General features: G+C 38.1%; 2 protein-coding genes across 2 annotated transcripts; both read right to left on the reverse strand.

The window, feature by feature from the left end:
- Positions 1–356: 356 nt before the first annotated feature.
- LOC140244904 (uncharacterized) lies at positions 357–2,722 on the reverse strand. Its single transcript, XM_072324513.1, has 3 exons — positions 2,392–2,722; positions 1,193–1,629; positions 357–1,160 (listed from the first exon to the last, which is right to left on the reverse strand). Exons 1-3 carry the CDS (start codon positions 2,720–2,722, stop codon positions 573–575), a joined length of 1,356 nt encoding a protein of 451 aa, XP_072180614.1. The 3' UTR covers positions 357–572.
- An 8,156-nt stretch (positions 2,723–10,878) lies between these two features.
- On the reverse strand, positions 10,879–17,192 carry LOC140244164 (ragulator complex protein LAMTOR4-like). Its single transcript, XM_072323794.1, has 4 exons — positions 17,034–17,192; positions 15,605–15,688; positions 14,850–14,967; positions 10,879–14,344 (listed from the first exon to the last, which is right to left on the reverse strand). The coding sequence occupies exons 1-4, from the start codon at positions 17,034–17,036 to the stop codon at positions 14,247–14,249; spliced, it is 303 nt and encodes a 100-aa protein (XP_072179895.1). The 5' UTR covers positions 17,037–17,192; the 3' UTR covers positions 10,879–14,246.
- Positions 17,193–17,367: the final 175 nt, after the last annotated feature.

Raw genomic sequence — 17,367 nt, forward strand, 5'->3', positions numbered from 1 at the left:
AAAAAGTCAGTGAGCGGCGCGGTCAAAAAATTTTGCGCGGCGGAATGGTCGCGGAATTTGTCGAGGGGGGGGCCATTATGGCCCCCCCCCAGGTAAGTTAGGGTTAAGTTTTCACGTGCACTTGATGCATATTAAATAATACTGAATATTTCATGTAATCAATCTCCTCAAACAAACAAAAACTCCAATGTTTATTGAAACATGAAGACACCATACAGGTCATATGCTGCTGTCAATCTGCCAAATGTGGTATCATCAATCAAGTCTATGTATGCCTGGTATGGAAAGACACTGCGGAGATTCTTGATGACATCTGTATACTCAGCAGCTTCCTCTTCAGGCAGGGACTCTAGAAATGTCTTCCATCACATTCGATGTAGTGCCTCAGCCATAAGTTTGTGGCACCTGATGCTTCTGTGGAACTGTCGTCCTGTCATGACTCCATTGACTGACCCACCAGCAAGCACTTCAGATTCGATGAGGATATCCTCCGGTCCGGCATCTCTAAATCTTGTCCCAATACAGGCCAGCATTGTCATGGCAGTATGGAATGCTCCAAGCTGCAGTACTATTCATTTCTGGAAGATTGGAGTTTGCCACCGTACGGACTGTACCTTAGCATATATTGCCTGGTCTACTACAACAACGACAGAGTCTAACTTCAACGAGTCAGCGATGTCAATACTTCGATGAAGCAGAGTGTTGACAGCATTCATTTGTGTGGGTGAGGCGTCGATGACAGGAAGATAAGCTACGGTTGCCTTTGGTGGAATGCTGTTAACAAGCATCTGATTATATCCGGTCCATCCTGGCAGAAGGCGGCTACTGTCTGGTACAGGATACTTGGTGATAAAGTACCTGTTGTCTATACGTCTTGCAGCCTGGATCGGTTCGGAGTACTCAGGCTCTTCCTTTTGGAGCTTCAGTTCAGGTCCTAGTGGTTGCGGGTTGGCCTTCTTGGTACCAAAAAATGGCACAAGTACCTCTTCTGATGCTTTGAGTGTTCGTTCTTTTGTCTTCTTGACTGAAACAGATGTCTCCGGTGGTTGATCTATTGGAGCTGGCTTATGCTGTATGGCAATCCCGTTAGTGTTGTGGGTTGTGCCTCTCCCCAACAGAGTCTCCTCACCAAAGTCATTATTGTCCCATACCAGTGTGGTGTAAACACCCTCTTGCAGACAAGATGGTACATATGTACTTTGTTTTCGCCATTTTGAATCTCCTTCTTGGCCAGCGCAGTATTATGCTCGAGGACCTTGGTGTGGGACGTGGCATGTCCGAAGCCATTTAGAAGCCCAATCAGTTGTGCTGACCCAGTGATGTGGCGAACAGCCATGGCGAGTGACGTTTGCTTTGGCATTGCCTTCCTTCCTTTTGAAGTAAGATATATAATATCCTGCGACAGGGACAATATTCGTCTATGTTGCTCTTCTGGCAGTGTTACAAACTTATCGCCTTCAGGATCTTCATTGAAACCAACCATCCATGAGAGGAAGTTGTAGAGCTTAGTTGGAACGATCTTCTCTGCTGTGCCCAGTGTCAGATGTGTTGAGTCTGGTGGCCATTGCATAGTTTGTGTTGGTATATCTTCAATTTCTTTCTTCAAATATATGGCGATGTTGTACATCTCTGTCAGAGTGGATCCTGTTGCTCTTCTTCGTTGTAAAACAAAGCCTTTATCTTCCTCCGAGTTTGTGCTGGTGTCAGTACCGGACAGTCTATCAATGGAAGCCCTGCTGTTAGCAAAAAGGGTCTCTGCCGAAAGCTGCTTAGCATATACAATGTCGCTCTCATTAGGATTCTTTGGTCTTGCAAATCTTAGACATGGGTATGTACTTTGTAGTTGACCCTTCAAACCGTTTGTTTTATAAGAACTGTCATCCACCTTCTCAACTTAGGCGCTGGCCAGCTTTACTAACAATACATACACGATGGCATGTCAAAGACATGTATCGGTATATATTGCATCATATTATTATGATGTAGATTGTAGTCTATTTAATTTTTCTATTTTTAAATGAGCGCCATTTTACCAATGCCTTTTGGCAATGGTGAGGGCATCATTTTTTTTTTTCAACTCAACTCAAGTCACATCTAGATCTAGACACTAACAAACAAGTAACGTTGCTAAGCCGTGATTACACGCGACTATATTTTTAATTGCATGTAGGAAATCATTTCTTATTTCAGTTTAGAAAAAAAAAAAACCCCATGGTTATTGATTGGTTGCTGACATGAATTTTTAATCAATATTTGGCACCGTTCATTCATGATCTTGACTTGGGCCTTGCCCTTAAGGCTTGGCGTAACATGACTAGATCAAGGCCTAGGCCTATCACAAGTAAATGATCACATGCAATTTCCCGTGAAAATACTCTCAAGTAAACTCACCTTCATCTTCCAGTTCAGCTTTCTCCTGCTTTCTCTTAGCTTGGTCAACCTTTGTCTTATCTGTAAATTGCTGGTAGCATTTTCGATGAAAACCTGCTTGTTGTGGAATTTCAACGCTGTCGCTGGTTGTGTTGATCATTGCCAGAAAGTCTGTTGCAATTTTGGCCTTTTTGCCGTCGGAATATTTCCAAATTGCAGCACTAGTCAAAACTTTGGCCCACGTTGTTGCATTAAATGCCTTTAAATCATCGTCAGAAGCACTTTCGGAGTGAATAAAACACTTCAATTCTGAACTTGTTGACGAACAAGCAGCCGTAGCATCGGTCGCCATCTTGGTTGTCAACATAGAATTCGATTGCGATCGCGAACGTATGAGCCCAAAAATGCTGCCTTCTGATTGGCCAGAATCACGTAAACCAGAAGCCAGCGTGTATTATAATAGCAGTTGTTCACGAATAATAACCATTGAAATAAACGTCAGAATTATTTTATTTTCATCAGTTTGGGAGTATAATCGTGAGGAGAACAAAGTGTTTCTGCATGTTTTATAATATTTGGAAGATTATCATGAATTTTATTTCTAACACCACTGATCAGACCACGCAAAAACATGATACAATTACATGGCCTACCGACTAATATGCTTGACATGTTTATACAATTTCGCCTGGAAGAAAGGGCTCTAACGTTTAAAAGATGTTGTTGTAGATACGTAGGCTGTGGCAATTTGCATATTTGTTCTTCCTTCCTTCTGACTGAAATATCAAACTATATTTGGCTACAAGGAACCTTGTATATACACATGACAAGACTCTCTCTTACAGAGTGTTGCACCCGAGTGTACATGTAGATGTGTTGGGATTTGCTGATGTAGACTGTAAACAGGTTAAGATTGTTCACATCATCAGTTCTGTAGTTTTCAGTATTTCTCTTCCCAAACTGTATATTGCTAAATGTTTACAATTCTAAATCCAAAGACTGGATGTAATTGTATGATGTTGGCATTGCACTGATTAAAAGTGTGTCCAGTTCTTGGATTAAAGAATTGCAAATATTGTATCTTGACCGGATGGATGATGGTAGTTGTATGCAACTACATATATTACAATTTTTATCCAAGTAAAAGAGACATAGACCTGAAATGTTCAAACATTGTGTGGTGACTCTGCAGATACAAAAAAAAAAAAAACGTAAAAAAGAAAAAGAAAAAAAAAGAACCTTAAAGAGAAATAGAATCACATTGTAAGTGACAAGTGTGTCACTGGGCATTCCAAAGAAAAACTTATACGATATATATATATATATATATATATTAATTTTGTTTCAAATGTCATAAGGTATATTTTGCAGTCGCCACATCCAAGGTGAATAATATTATGTCTGATTGTAAAAACTGATAAGCATGTTCACTGACGTTAAGCTGAAAGTGTTCATCAGGATATAAACAGTGGCTGATACACTCCATGGTGGCCTGTACTTTACCAAAAGAAGAAGAAAAGAAGATGGCAATTGAATCTGAAGATATATTGATATGTGCTGAATCATTTTTCACACTGGATGGCAGATATACACTGTACCTATACTGTTTACTGAAACATATGATTGATATTTTTGCAGCAAATACAACCAAATGTATTTTTTCTCTCGTAAATGTAGATACATTGTAATATATGATATATGCCTCATATGTAGAACTACACACATTATAGCTATATTAAAAAAAAAACAAACAAATTAATTGCTCTTTAATATCATAAATGCAAAATCAAGTCGACTGTGTATGCATCGGCATCATACAAGTAAAGAACTTAGCTACAGTTAAGATTCATGAAAAGTCTGTAACAGCAGGTCTGATCAGCATTTGTAAAATATCTCCAGTGAAAGAAGCTATACCGAAGCAAGTATCGTTAATTACTGATTCAGTTGTCCTTCACATCCAACAAAGGCTGAACATGTTAGGGTTTCAATGTCAGTGCATATATGCATACAAATAATAAACATTACATAGGAGTTTCAGAATGTAATTCAAAGATATTTCTTTGCTGCATTGCATATTGACATTGATTTTCAATCACATTGGCTTGGCATTTGACACTGAAATGAAATGATATCATACTCGTCATTTCCTTTTCACATTCAAAGGGCATATATTGGGTAGTGCTTCAATCAGTGTGAAGATTTTGATCTGTCAATATTTTCTTCCAAGTGTATGTCATAGAGAAAGAATTGTAAGCATCTTTGATTAAGTCGTAGCATGACAAGCGAGAAGGTCTCTGTGGTCTTCGTCAGTTTGCTGTACTTACGTCAGTTTTGAATTGCAATAATTTCTGCAGTCGAGAGAACAAAAATATCAAGAATTCTTTCGAGAGTGACTCATGCACTTTGAATTCTTTGCCTTCCAAGACTGCATCTTGTATTTGCTGAAATAAAGGCTGAGGTCCAGTGTTGAATGTTTATTCATGCAATTTTATAGGAAAAGATGTTTCACCATTTTCACATGCATGTGGTTCTAGGTGATCTGTGATGTTACAATCATTGCTGTCATTTAAAGGGGAAGTCCAGTCCGAATATATGTTAGTCTAATAAGAAAGAGTAAAATATTACGAGCTCGATGGTATAATTTTGATCGAAATCGGATAAAAAGTAAAGAAGTTATGACATTTTGAAGTTTTGCTATTTTTTAGGGAAACAGTTCTTGAACAGTCAATATGAACATGCAAATGGCAAAGTGAGCATGTCATCCCTTCACAACTACATACACTGTAGTTTGTACATAAAATTTTGAAATTTTCCGTTCTTCATTCAAACGCAATTATGTCCGAGGCTCAAATCCTCGTATATCTAACTGATCACTATTCTGAAGTTATTCAACCAGGAATAACATCATGTTTCAGACTTCAATGACAGAAAAATTGAATTTTCAAAATTTTTTCTACACGATCAATGGAAAATTGTATTCATATCCACTGTACAAGAACTGTTTTGCAGAAATTAACAAAATTTCAAAATGTCATAATTTCCTTATATTTCGTCCAATTTCAGTCAAATTTTTACCATTGAACTCGTAAGATTTTACTCTTTTTTATCAGACTAACGTATCTTTGGACTGGGTTTCCCCCTTTAAAGTCGTGACCCACTTTCGTCATTCCATGTGAGATATCAGCAAGAAGCTGTTGACCCTCATTGGTAGATGTGTCTAGGCTTGAAGAATTATTTTCTCTTCTGGTGTGTATATAATTATCAAGACATGAATGGGATATGCATGTATGTGAGACAGCAATTTCTATCGTGTTATCGAGAAGTTTTTTTATGGTTTATTTATACTCCAAAGTGTGGCGTTCTTTCGTTCTGTCTACTGGATATTTATGATATTGATTTGCTGTAAATTCAAGAAAACATGATGTACAGCTGAGAATGATATTTTCATTCTCATTATCAGCTTTTTGTGAATGGATGTTTAAAGGGATGGTATAGTATTGGATGAGGTTAGGATTCAGCCTTTAACTTTTTGCAAGATACTTAGAAAACACTTCATGAAATGTTAAAGTGCATATAATTCTGTTGGGAATTTAAAGTTTATTTGATGAAAATCGGTTTTGAAATGGCTGATATATCAAAAAACAAAGTAAAACAAAGCAATTCTAATAAAAGGTGGGTCCCACCTTTTATTAGGATAGCTCTGTTTTTTGATATCTCAGCCAATTTAAAACCAATTTTCATCAAATGAACTTTGAATTCCAGTAAGAATTATATCGTCGGTTGAGAATGATAAGGGCGTTAAGTTGTCACAAAACCCATAGTGTTCAAGATGACTTAACGCCCTTCTCATTCTCAACAGGCGATATCCTCTTTGATATTTCACAAGAGGTTTCTTATTATCTCAAAGAATCGTCATCAAAAATTGTTGGAAACCTGTAGCCCCATCTCAACAGAAACTGTACCATCCCTTTAAAGCCAAATGATAAGCTCACTTTTTGCAAATCCATCATAGCTTTAGGGAAGGAAAGGGTGATATGTTTTCTCTGTTTATGGCATGCTACTTAACTTCTGAAGCGTTTCTTGGCAGGATTAACAATTTCGTTGTCCCTTGTGGCAAGTAAAGTCATTCTGTAACTAAGCAAATGCTTACTCTTTGAAGATCACCTGAGGTAATCTCTATATTCTCCACTTTACACACACACACACACACACACTCCCCTTATATTTTTCCTTTAAGGGGAAGGCTAGTAACTGATCAGTGGGAATCAGTGAAAATGCTGGGAGATGATTGTTCCAATCCTTATGGGATTCATTCAAGAGTTCATTGTGTATCTATTGTTGTGTGAAAATGATTTGCTTCAGAATGGTCTCATATTCAAGTAATGTGCAGTTTAATGCTTCCAGGTTAGCGTCCCTGGTCAGTGACGGAGCATTAATCTGCACATTACTTGAATATGAGACCGTTCTGAAGCAAATCATTTTCACACAACAATAGATATGCAATGAACTCTTGAATGAATCCCATAAGGATTGGAACAATCATCTCCCAGCATTTCCACTGATTCCCACTGATCAGTTACTAGCCTTCCCCTTTAATATCAACATTCATGCGACTCGAGAAAAGGCATACTATGAAGGCATCACTTTCTGAGCCTATGCCATCAGTTATAGTCTTAAATCTGTTGTCAACTGATGCCATATCATTGATGCAAATTATTTTACCCCTTTAGTTTACCCTAGCACCCTTTACTATGTTTTCAGGAACTTCCATGATTTCATCGATCCTTTCTATGCAATCATGTGGTTGGGTAGGGGAAGGACTATGCTAAACCTTTATATGTCACAAATACCATACAGCATAGTGGCACTACACTCTTTCCCTAGCATGTAGCTTTTCATACCATTCTCTTGTTCTCCATGTTCTATCCTCACAAACTCGTATCACCTGACTGTTGGATAATATATGATGTCAAGTGCCCACACAATTCACTGACAGGGTAACTTCTGGTATTAAAATCACTAAGCAGGGGATCACTCCTCCCCCCCCCCCCTCGCCCCCATTAACCCGTTGAGGACGAGTCCCGAGTACACTCGGGCAGGGGTCTATGGGAAATGCGTGTTGTAGCAAAATTAGCCCGTCCTCAATGGGTTAAACAGTTTCATTCATCTTGACCTCTCTGTTCAACTCAAGAAGTGCCTTTCATTGTTCGATATATACCTTGATGTGTTTCACTTCCATACTTACATGTGCTGAAGTGTTTCACATGTATAGCATGCTAGCTGCGTGTTTATAGCCAGGTTGGTACTGCGTAATGCTACTTGTAGTGTACAATTTGCATTGAATGGGAAAAGCCCATGGTAATACTAATTGATGTGTAATTGCTGTCATGGGGCATGTAGGTGCAAAGATTTATAGTGATGACTGCTGCAGAGCCTCTTTTTAACATAGCCCAAAGCTGCAGCATAGTAGATTGTGCATTATGTAGAGTGATTTATGCTCCCATACGATGAAGACATGAATATATGTAATTGATAATTAACTGTATGATAAACAAGGTATATATGTATTAATTATATACACTGTATGCATACTCAGATGGTGGTATGGGCTAATTAGGATGATGTACTGTATAGGCTGTTATTTTCGTTAATTTTGCGAATCACAGTTGGACCGCGAATTTAACAACTCACAAAAATGTTGCCGTGCGCTAGGGTAATATGGCGCATTTACTATAGCCTCAATGTCAATTCGCGAAAACATCTTGCAAAAATGTCTGTCACCTCCTCATTCGCGAAAATATCTGTACGCGAAAATAACAGCTTATCCAGTATTGTTTCCTTCTGTGAACAAACATTTTCTGGTATCGGGACTTGCCAATATTTTCATGCATGGGTGCCCTAGAAGTGTTCAGTGTAAGTATGAAATATTATTGCGATGCAGCACTTAAAAGGCTATATTTATCAAGTAATAAATATTTAATCTAATGGAGTGATGTCAAGTAATATAAAGTATTGGTACGAGGAAATCCAAGGCAGAAATGTGTAGAAAATAACTACCATATGTATGTATGCATTGGAATGTGAATCTGCTTATGTTAAAGGCATAATTCACCATTTGCAGATGAAAGCATTAGTGCTTTAAAATAGTTCTAAAATGTGAGTTAGGGATAGAAACAACCACTGTCAAAATTTGAATCCGTATAATCGATGTTAAGTGTTGTTAAATGCACAAAATGTGAACAATAGTTATAATAAAAATGTTTCCAGACTAAACCGTATACAGTTACGGTTTACTGAGAAAAACCCTGATATCTCCGTATATTTTAGGTTTTATTGCAAATATTTCATATGGTAGGATGTTTTATGATACAACAGACCTACACATATGCATCAAATGTGATATCTTGAACATTTTTGAAATCACTGCTCCCAAAGGTAAACTGGACCTTTAAATTTAAAAAAAAAAAAAAAAAAAAATCAAGGGTTAGCTTGATAAAAGTGATTGAAAATGCCTTGTATACTTATATATTATCAATTCCATGAAAACATTGAATCGGTCATAACTCCTTGCAGAGTCGAGAGAGCCTTTGAAAATGAGCAAAACAGCGATTATGTCAAAAATAATTGTTGGAGTGAGTTAAAGGAGTATTTATTGTTGATGTTTGTTACAGCTAACAATGTATTAAATGACCACGGTCAATATATTCTCTTATAGGCAGCAGATATTGACAAATTGAATTATCAATTTAAGTAGCTCTTAGTGCAATAGTGAAAACATTGGTGATTTACATCTCGCCAGTGTTTTGTTATGAAACTTTGACGAATATGACAAATTCTTGCAATCTACAATTTACCTTCGTAGGAAGCCACCGTAAAATAGCCATGGGCTTTAGTCTTAATAAATATTTGAACTTCAAACTGTCTTCCAGTGCATTTTTCATGACATGTCCAGTCAAGAAATAAAGTGGAACCTTGTTATAACAAAGCTGGATATACAACATGTAGCAAGATCCCTGATACAATGAATTAATTTTGCAGGTCATGTTCCTTTTATATTCTTTTGTTTTTATCCCTAATATAACAAGATACAGTATTCATCGCATAATGGGGACAGGTTGGGAGTAGCAAACACGGCCCCTTTAAGCGAGGTGCCCGATTTCGCGATGAGCACTCACCATACACTAACGGCATACGACATGTTCATGTAGTGCGCACACACACACACACACACACATGTATGCATACTGACGTACTGTACATGTACATAAATACACAACCACGCTACCCCTCGGCGCGACCCTCTAGCTCTCCCTGCACATGGCTTTGCTTATATGTATATAGGGGAGAAGAATGTTCGTGAAAGCATGTGTTTCGCAATGGCATGGATACTTATACACGGCTCTTTCGTGGCTATGCATGTACGTGTACTGGATGGACGGAGGTCAACACACACCAGTCCGAAGCTTGCTTTGTAAGTTCGATGTAAACGACAACTGATAGGGAATCTTTGAAATATTGTTGTATTTTGGTAGAGTTTTTGTGTAAAATATCAACAAAATCAAAGATCGCTTGAAGAAAAATTGTCCGTTTATCAGAGGTCCCTGCCCGATTATCCAGTGAAAATAACATGCATCGGAAATGTTTCTGGGAAGCGTATGTCATTTAAGCGAGGTTCCCGATTATCAGATGCCCGATTATGCGATGAATACTGTACCTGATATAACAAGAAAAGTACAGTGGTCCCAAGCAGCTTGTTATAACAAGGTTCCCCTGTATTTTTAGGCATTGTTACCTCCGCCAAGGGGGGAGGTTATGTTTTCGTTACTGTTGGTTTGTTTGTTAGTTAGTTCATTCGTTTGTCCGTGTGCAAAATAACTCAAAAAGTAGTTAACGGATTGGGATGAAACTTGCAGGAAAGGCTGGGAATGACACAAGTAACAAACGATTAACTTTTGGTAGTGATCCATGAATTTTGGGGGGAATTTATGAAGGATTTTTGATATTTTGGCAGGTAGGGTCAATGAACTTGGGACTTCAGGCTGCGCGTATTTGAGGTTTGCATGCGCGCACTAAAGTGCGTGCTCCACTTTCTGCTAGGGCGAGGCGTGCTGTGCAGCTGAGGGTTTATGACGTAACAAAGGCTTCTATATTGGGAAATTGGGCGGCTTTCAGCACACAATGCAGTACGTATAATGGGTGGAAATCACTGATCTCTATGGAAGAGTCCAAAGAGCTTTTCCCCAGTGGTACAGAGGAGAAAAATCTCTTTGGGAAGAGCAAGATCATCGGTGGAAAGTAACTGCTTGGTGGAGGTCTGCGCTCTCAGAGTGCTTTTCTAGTTCAATTTTGTAGTCTGCACCAATCTCTCACTTTCATATATGTACCTCTGTTCTTCCATACAATCATAATACAAACTGTGTTGGATAAATTCTCTGGCGATACTCCTCATACATATCCCTGGAGAAAACACGACCAAATAGAGACACTTACTTAGTTCATTAATGTATGTACATATACAAAATATTTATTTCAAAAAAATCAAAACACACAGTGCTTTATAGACATATTCTTTTTCACATTCTATAAATTTCCTTGTCAAACTTACTTTTTAGTCATGAGCTTTATTTTGCACAGACTTTATACAAAATATGTTATTTCAAAGTTGTTACTCGAGTTATATGTAGTCTGCAAAAAAAAAAAAAAAAAAACCACCAAATTTATTTAATGACACCTAATGGTGTGCTCACACTTTACAGCTATCTAGGATATTACACTGCCTCCATTCTACATTCAGAATGTTGACCCTATTGCATGAGCCTGCTGCGAGAAAATGTATCTTGATTTCTGCACCCACAACTTGTGAATGAGAACTAAACGGTAGTTTACCAACTCGCTGAAAAATGGTCATTTGCAATATGCATTAAGCAAAAATATCAGCAGGACTGCAAGAAGTGATACTGCTGTTTACTGAAATCAATAAAATACCTGCAAAGTGACTTGAGCATATGCAAGCATGTTATAATATCATACAAAAAGTGAAAAATTATCCTAAAAGTGAGATTTTTTAGCCTAGCCTTTGTTTTAGGAAGAAAGAAACAAAGCTCTCTTGAGGCTAAAACACTCGTGAATCTTCCTATTAATGACAAGTAGTGATACATTCCTATTGGGGGGGGGGGGGGGGAAAGATGTCACCTTTGCAATACAATTTTTGTCACGTCTGAGGAAAATTCTCATATTCTTGCTTCTCTAGAACATAGCCTCTGAAGGAAACGTAACATGAAATATGTGAAAAATTTGTCATCACTCAACTGGTACTCTTTATATTAGAGATACACAATTTGTACAGCACATGAACTTGATCATCAAATGATACCACTCGGTCATCTTTTTCAGATACATACATTGCTTTACATCTTACAATGGAACAGAAGATCATTAAAGCAAAGCTTTAAATTGATAAATAAATGTTTCTCTTACGTGGTTTCCTTTTCTATTACTTTACGGAGATAATTCCATATAACTTGACGACAACATAACTGCAGGGGCGGATCCAGGAATTCCGTAAAGAGGGGGCGGCTTTACAAAATTAAAGGGGGGTGCACGCATCCCTCCCCCCATTATTTTCTTATTATTTCTTGTTTTGACAAAAAAAGGGGGGCGTGCGCCCGGTGCACTCCCCCCCCCCCCCTCCCTGGATCCGCCACTGTAAATGCCTTCGTATGACCAGAACACAACAACTGCAATGACTACCGACATCACAGTCAACAATGGAATGTGAGTACCTACTACTACAACATGACAAATTACTCGAGTTGATCTCACTGTGTCTAGTAGACACCTACATGTACGTACCTTGGCAACCTTACACGTAACAGGTGGTACATAGCATCTAGTACAACTGTACATCAGCCACTGCAATACATGCATATCTTCATCACTAGTGGTGTTACACATAACACTTTATTCTTTGTTATTTTTCTCATAACAAAGTTACGGAGATGTATACCCAGGGCCTCCATTTCTTATTCTTGCTCAAATGGAAGTACTATGTATTTAAGTATGCACTACTGTTAAGAGATGCTAACAGGGCATGTGAGTATGCCATAATGTTACAAAATTAATAGGCAATGGCAGGCAACAACAAAATAAAAAAACACCAAAAGTAGCATTTACAGTGAAATTATTTCCATTTATCATAAAATCTATTAAAGCTCAACTTCACTTTTCTTTCTTTTTTTTGTGTGTGTGCATGTGTGTTTTGTGTGCGATGTCAAGTCCTGCGCATAAACCAAGCATGTGTTTAAACACCTAGGCCAAACTATAACACGACGCTATCATCGTCAGATGATAAAACTGCTACAAGAATTCCATCTGTCTTGTAATGAGCTCTTCAATTCAACTGTTTCTATTCAGTACATTTCCAGTTTGCACGCATTATAGGTTGCTACATGTACATGTCTGGCACGCCTCGGGCAGGTTTCCCAGTTTAGTTTATGTATCAGTGGCTGATCCAGGTGGGGGCGCACCGGGTGCCCGCCCCCTTTATTTTTTGTTAAAACAAAAGAAATAAAAGGAAAAAAATGAAGGGGCACATGGGCTCCCCCCCCCCCCCCCTGACCGAATTCCTGGATCTGCCCCTGTGTATAACATGTACATGACCAAGGTATGCATAGATTTGCAAATAGTATAACACCAATCTATTGAGTGGAGACTGCGAAGCTGGCCAAGGAGGACTGGACATCGCTTTAACAGAGACTCCAACTCTCCCGTTTTCGATGGGAGATCTCCCGCCGAAAACCCATTTTTGCAAAATCTCCGGTTCTCCCGCTTGAGATTTAATTTCTCCCGCCCTGGCTCTGTGTCTCCCATTGGAAAGGATTTCTTACTTATTGCTATTGTATGTTGAAAAAAATAAGCCTTAAATAGCACCAGAGAGCATCTAGAACCCTAGGAACTTCGCGCTTCGCACGCATCAACTTAGAGTCTCCCGTTTGCTAGGGGTTTCGGGCGGGAGAATCTCCAGATCAGAAGGTGCTTGGGGTTGGAGTCTCTGCTTAAACCCATTTAACCCATTCCATACTGAATACTGAAATGCCCATAGACTTAATACGCAGGCCACCAGGTTCCTGTACGGAATGGGTTAATACTTGCCTGAGGCTTGTCTTGACATGGTATCAACTGATGCAGGCAACCTAGATTCAAAGTGTATTCATTGGGAACAGGTCTTTTTAAAAGCACACAACTACGTAAAGAATGGCTGTAAATATTACCAGACTACCAGCCTAACTGAAAAGGAGTATAGATTTCTACCCAGTGTCTGCATAATACCTTCTCACTAAAGTTATATTCCTACACTCGTAGTTCTCAACTTTCTAATGATAGCAGATGTTTACATAGTACAAATTCTTCATATATTTTTCCTCTATCATTCTGTCATAACTTCTCTCTTTTTTTTTTTGCTTTTCATATTAAATGTCATCATCTCTATGCACAGTCAAACTCGAATCGCAGCCACAAAATGTTTCTGTTTTTCATGTATGTAATCCGCAAATAAACAGCAGAAATGTATATATTCATATGAACTACATGTACAACATACAAAAAAAAATACTAATAATCTGTGATGCTGGCACATTTGTAGTGTGACTTTCAATAAACATGCAAATGTTCATAGCACACATACTTCTTGGACAAAAGTCTGATCAAAACTTTTGTACGAAGAGCCACGTCTGAAGAGAACGACATGTACAAATTTACGTCGTCGGGTGAGCAATTTTCAAGACCGGCCATTGCTATTGTTATGCACATGATTTCATTGCATGCATGTCATGTCTAAACTTCTCCAGGTGTGAATCTGCTGCATGCTTCATGTGTCATCATGCCATGACTGGTTCTTGTGTCACGTTTTTCCTCTTGCTGATGTAGACTTTGTCTCCAGAAATCGTTGCGACAAATAGGAAGTCGTCAAAGATGACTGAAAAAGAAGTGATAAAGACACAGAATTAGTAGTGATGTATTAAAATAAACGATTCAATAGACAATCGCAAGCATGTCATCATAAGGCCCAACTTTATGCAGTACTTGCATCAGTACCCTTGGTGATGTACATGCTGTCACAATAATGGTTTTAGTTATATCAACTATGCGTCCGAACCATGTAAAGCTATCAGATCTTCATCTTGATAATGTACACTACACAATTGCTGAAACTTAATAAGAGACGACCATAGCTTTTCACTTTTTCTCTAGCCATCACGAAACCTTTAAATGTAGTCCTTGTAGAATGCTGAACACTGGCACTGGTCTGAGGGTCCCAGACCAGTGAAAATAACTGTTGAACCAGCAACTTTTCAGGGATTGCTAAATTTACTGGTCCAACATGACAGGTAAAATAACAAAAATAACAATGTTGGAGCTAGTGCAAAAAGTACAGGATCAGTAAATTCAGGGTTTGGACCAGTGCAGGAGGGGGTTCTTACCAGAAAGTCTCTTGAAAGCTTGTGGGTTCTCTGGGTTGATTTGAACCTTGGATGATAACCTGATCATCTTCATGATGATTGCAGCTGTGGTCTCATCATTTTCCAGGTCTCCAGAGGACTACAAAACAACAACAATAACAACAACAAATCAACACATGCACTGTAAATTATATATTTAAAAAAACAAACAAACAAACAAACATAGGATGATACCAGTTCACATCCAGTTGCAAAGTGCCTACAGAATGTTTCTAATTCTTATATTTTGATGTTTAATATAAAAGTGAGCTTTGAGCCAAGATGTGGGGGGAAAAAAGACACAACAATACAGTCAACCTTGCTAGAAAATCGACCTTGCATAAGTCAAATAATTGCCTAAGTCAAAGGCCTTTTCAAGTCCTCTTCTCTTAATATTCTTTTGATTTTAATCCCTCATAAGTTGAATTTTCTGTAAGTCGAAGCTATTTCTTCAGTCAAAGAGATTTGACTTACAGGCAGTCAAGGTTGACTGTAATTGTGAACAGAAGAGAAAACACAGGAAAAGAAAATGATGTAGAAGAAGAAAGAAAGCACGCTGGGGGACAGACAGAATAGATGTATGTGTGTAAAGTACAAAATGAAGAAGTAGGCAAGCAGAAAAAGAAACAAACAAACAGACAAAAACAGGTCCGTTGCAACTGACTGCACCAGTTAAACATGTACCATGCTAACAAAGTTGTGGGTATTTGGGACAAAGCAGAGTACTAGTAACTTACTGCCATTACTGCTCCACTCTCATTCAAGATGAGATATCCCTGCTGGTGAGGAATCTTGTCCAAGTTGTGAGGTCCTGGACCACTCTGCAGAAGGTACAAACCAAGCAAGCAACTTTTCAGAATCTTTTACTGAATGGACCACTTGCTAATTAAGAAAAAAAATGCACTTGTTATTTTGGTTTTCATTTTGGGTTAATATTTTATTGATGAGTCAGATCATGAGTTGAGGTGCAACCATAAACATGATGTAAAAATCAAATATTATGTTGACACATACTATAATTTGTACATTTCACATACATGTACACAGAGAGTTGACAAACAGACAAACATACACATTTAAGGCCTTCTCAATAACCAACTTCTTACAAACTGCCACAATTGTTGCATAATATGGATTTTTAGCTCTTGCACTGAGTCCCTCTTTGCATTAAACATCAGACGGCTAACTTCAGTTCTAACTTCTAGATTGATGAGGCAGCATACGCACGTTGTGATTTCTCACGAAAAGTGAGTTGTTTCAAGTGATGACTTGAAAGTCGATGTCAATATTGACATTTCCCAAAGACCGATTTTGTTTGAATTTACATGAATAATTGGAAATATTTTAAGCTATTTTTATCCTGTGCAATTCAGTTCTGTGGAATTTGAGATAAACATGGACATGGTCATGATTAAAAAAACAAAGAAGTAAATTTAGTGCCAAAAAGGGTAGCAAAGGGAAAACTGCTATCCACGGTAGAGTTATTTGGAACCTATCTGGTTATTTAATAGATTCTAACAAATAGATCTAAATTTTATTTGAGTATTTCTAATTGCTAACATCTGTATATTTTTTATTTTTATAAACAGATAGAGAGAGAGAGACCAGAGCAGAGGCAAGAGCAGAGTTCTAGACCTAGGAATTAGTAGGATTACCACTAGGAACTTCTAGTCCATTCATTGTTTCAACACATAAACTACTTTGGCATTAGCTAGCCACATGTAAACAAGAATATTTCACATAGAAAATTATGCGGTTACCATTCATTTGCCATTTTCAATCATTTACGCTCTGCTCTGCGATTCGTGATTCTCGAATCTCGCCCTGGGCCCCCTATTCCCCTCTCATGCAGTGACATTCAAGTTGGTTTGGATAAATTCTGGGACAATCAAGGTTGACAATGAACACATAAAATTAATTGACGCCAATCCATATGGCCATGACCCAGCTCATCTCAAGGACCAAGCCTGGATCTGAATATAGAGGCTCCCTCAGCCTGCGTTAAGAATCTTCCATATACTACACGATATAGACTCTAGATGTCTAGGTATAATCGACTATAAACAGCTTGCATAGATAATAGGTAGGTAGGTATCACAGACATGAATGATAACGTATGGGACTATGAATTTGCTGATCCTGATAAAGAGACAGTACTTAACTTACCATGTTTTTCTTTCTTATCGGTACAAAAGATCTTCAAGATAACTTGGTGAATAGGTCAATGTACTGAAATTCTTCCTAAAGAACTTATTCGGCTCGATCCACAGGAGTTGTCAGTCAGATTTCAGCAAAGTTTATTGTGGCAGCAGCAGCACCCTCCAACCGCGAGCACATCAATCAATCAATCAGGTGACTCTTTACGTCTCTCTGCAGACAGGTTGTTGTAAAGATATTGCTTATGATATTTTTTTCTTGAACTGCAATGGCAGTTTAAAATATTTTTTCAGCATAAATATATTTCTTTGGTTCTTATCGAGACATAATGTATTTGATTGAT

The sequence above is a fragment of the Diadema setosum genome, chromosome 21 (genome assembly GCF_964275005.1).
Source record: "Diadema setosum chromosome 21, eeDiaSeto1, whole genome shotgun sequence".
In the NCBI taxonomy this organism is placed as follows: domain Eukaryota; kingdom Metazoa; phylum Echinodermata; class Echinoidea; order Diadematoida; family Diadematidae; genus Diadema; species Diadema setosum.

What these genes read in the sequence shown, in the direction of transcription:
- LOC140244904 (XM_072324513.1), bottom strand. Translation starts at nt 2,722, where the DNA reads ATGGCGACCGATGCTACGGCTGCTTGTTCGTCAACAAGTTCAGAATTG. An exon ending in AGCTGAACTGGAAGATGAAG is followed by an intron (nt 1,630 to 2,391) that starts GTGAGTTTACTT and finishes CCACTCTGACAG; the next exon opens with AGATGTACAACATCGCCATA. An exon ending in ATGGCGAAAACAAAGTACAT is followed by an intron (nt 1,161 to 1,192) that starts ATGTACCATCTT and finishes GAGGGTGTTTAC; the next exon opens with ACCACACTGGTATGGGACAA.
- LOC140244164 (XM_072323794.1), bottom strand. An exon ending in AGAGTGGAGCAGTAATGGCA is followed by an intron (nt 14,968 to 15,604) that starts GTAAGTTACTAG and finishes GTTGTTTTGTAG; the next exon opens with TCCTCTGGAGACCTGGAAAA. An exon ending in AGCTTTCAAGAGACTTTCTG is followed by an intron (nt 14,345 to 14,849) that starts GTAAGAACCCCC and finishes CTTCTTTTTCAG; the next exon opens with TCATCTTTGACGACTTCCTA.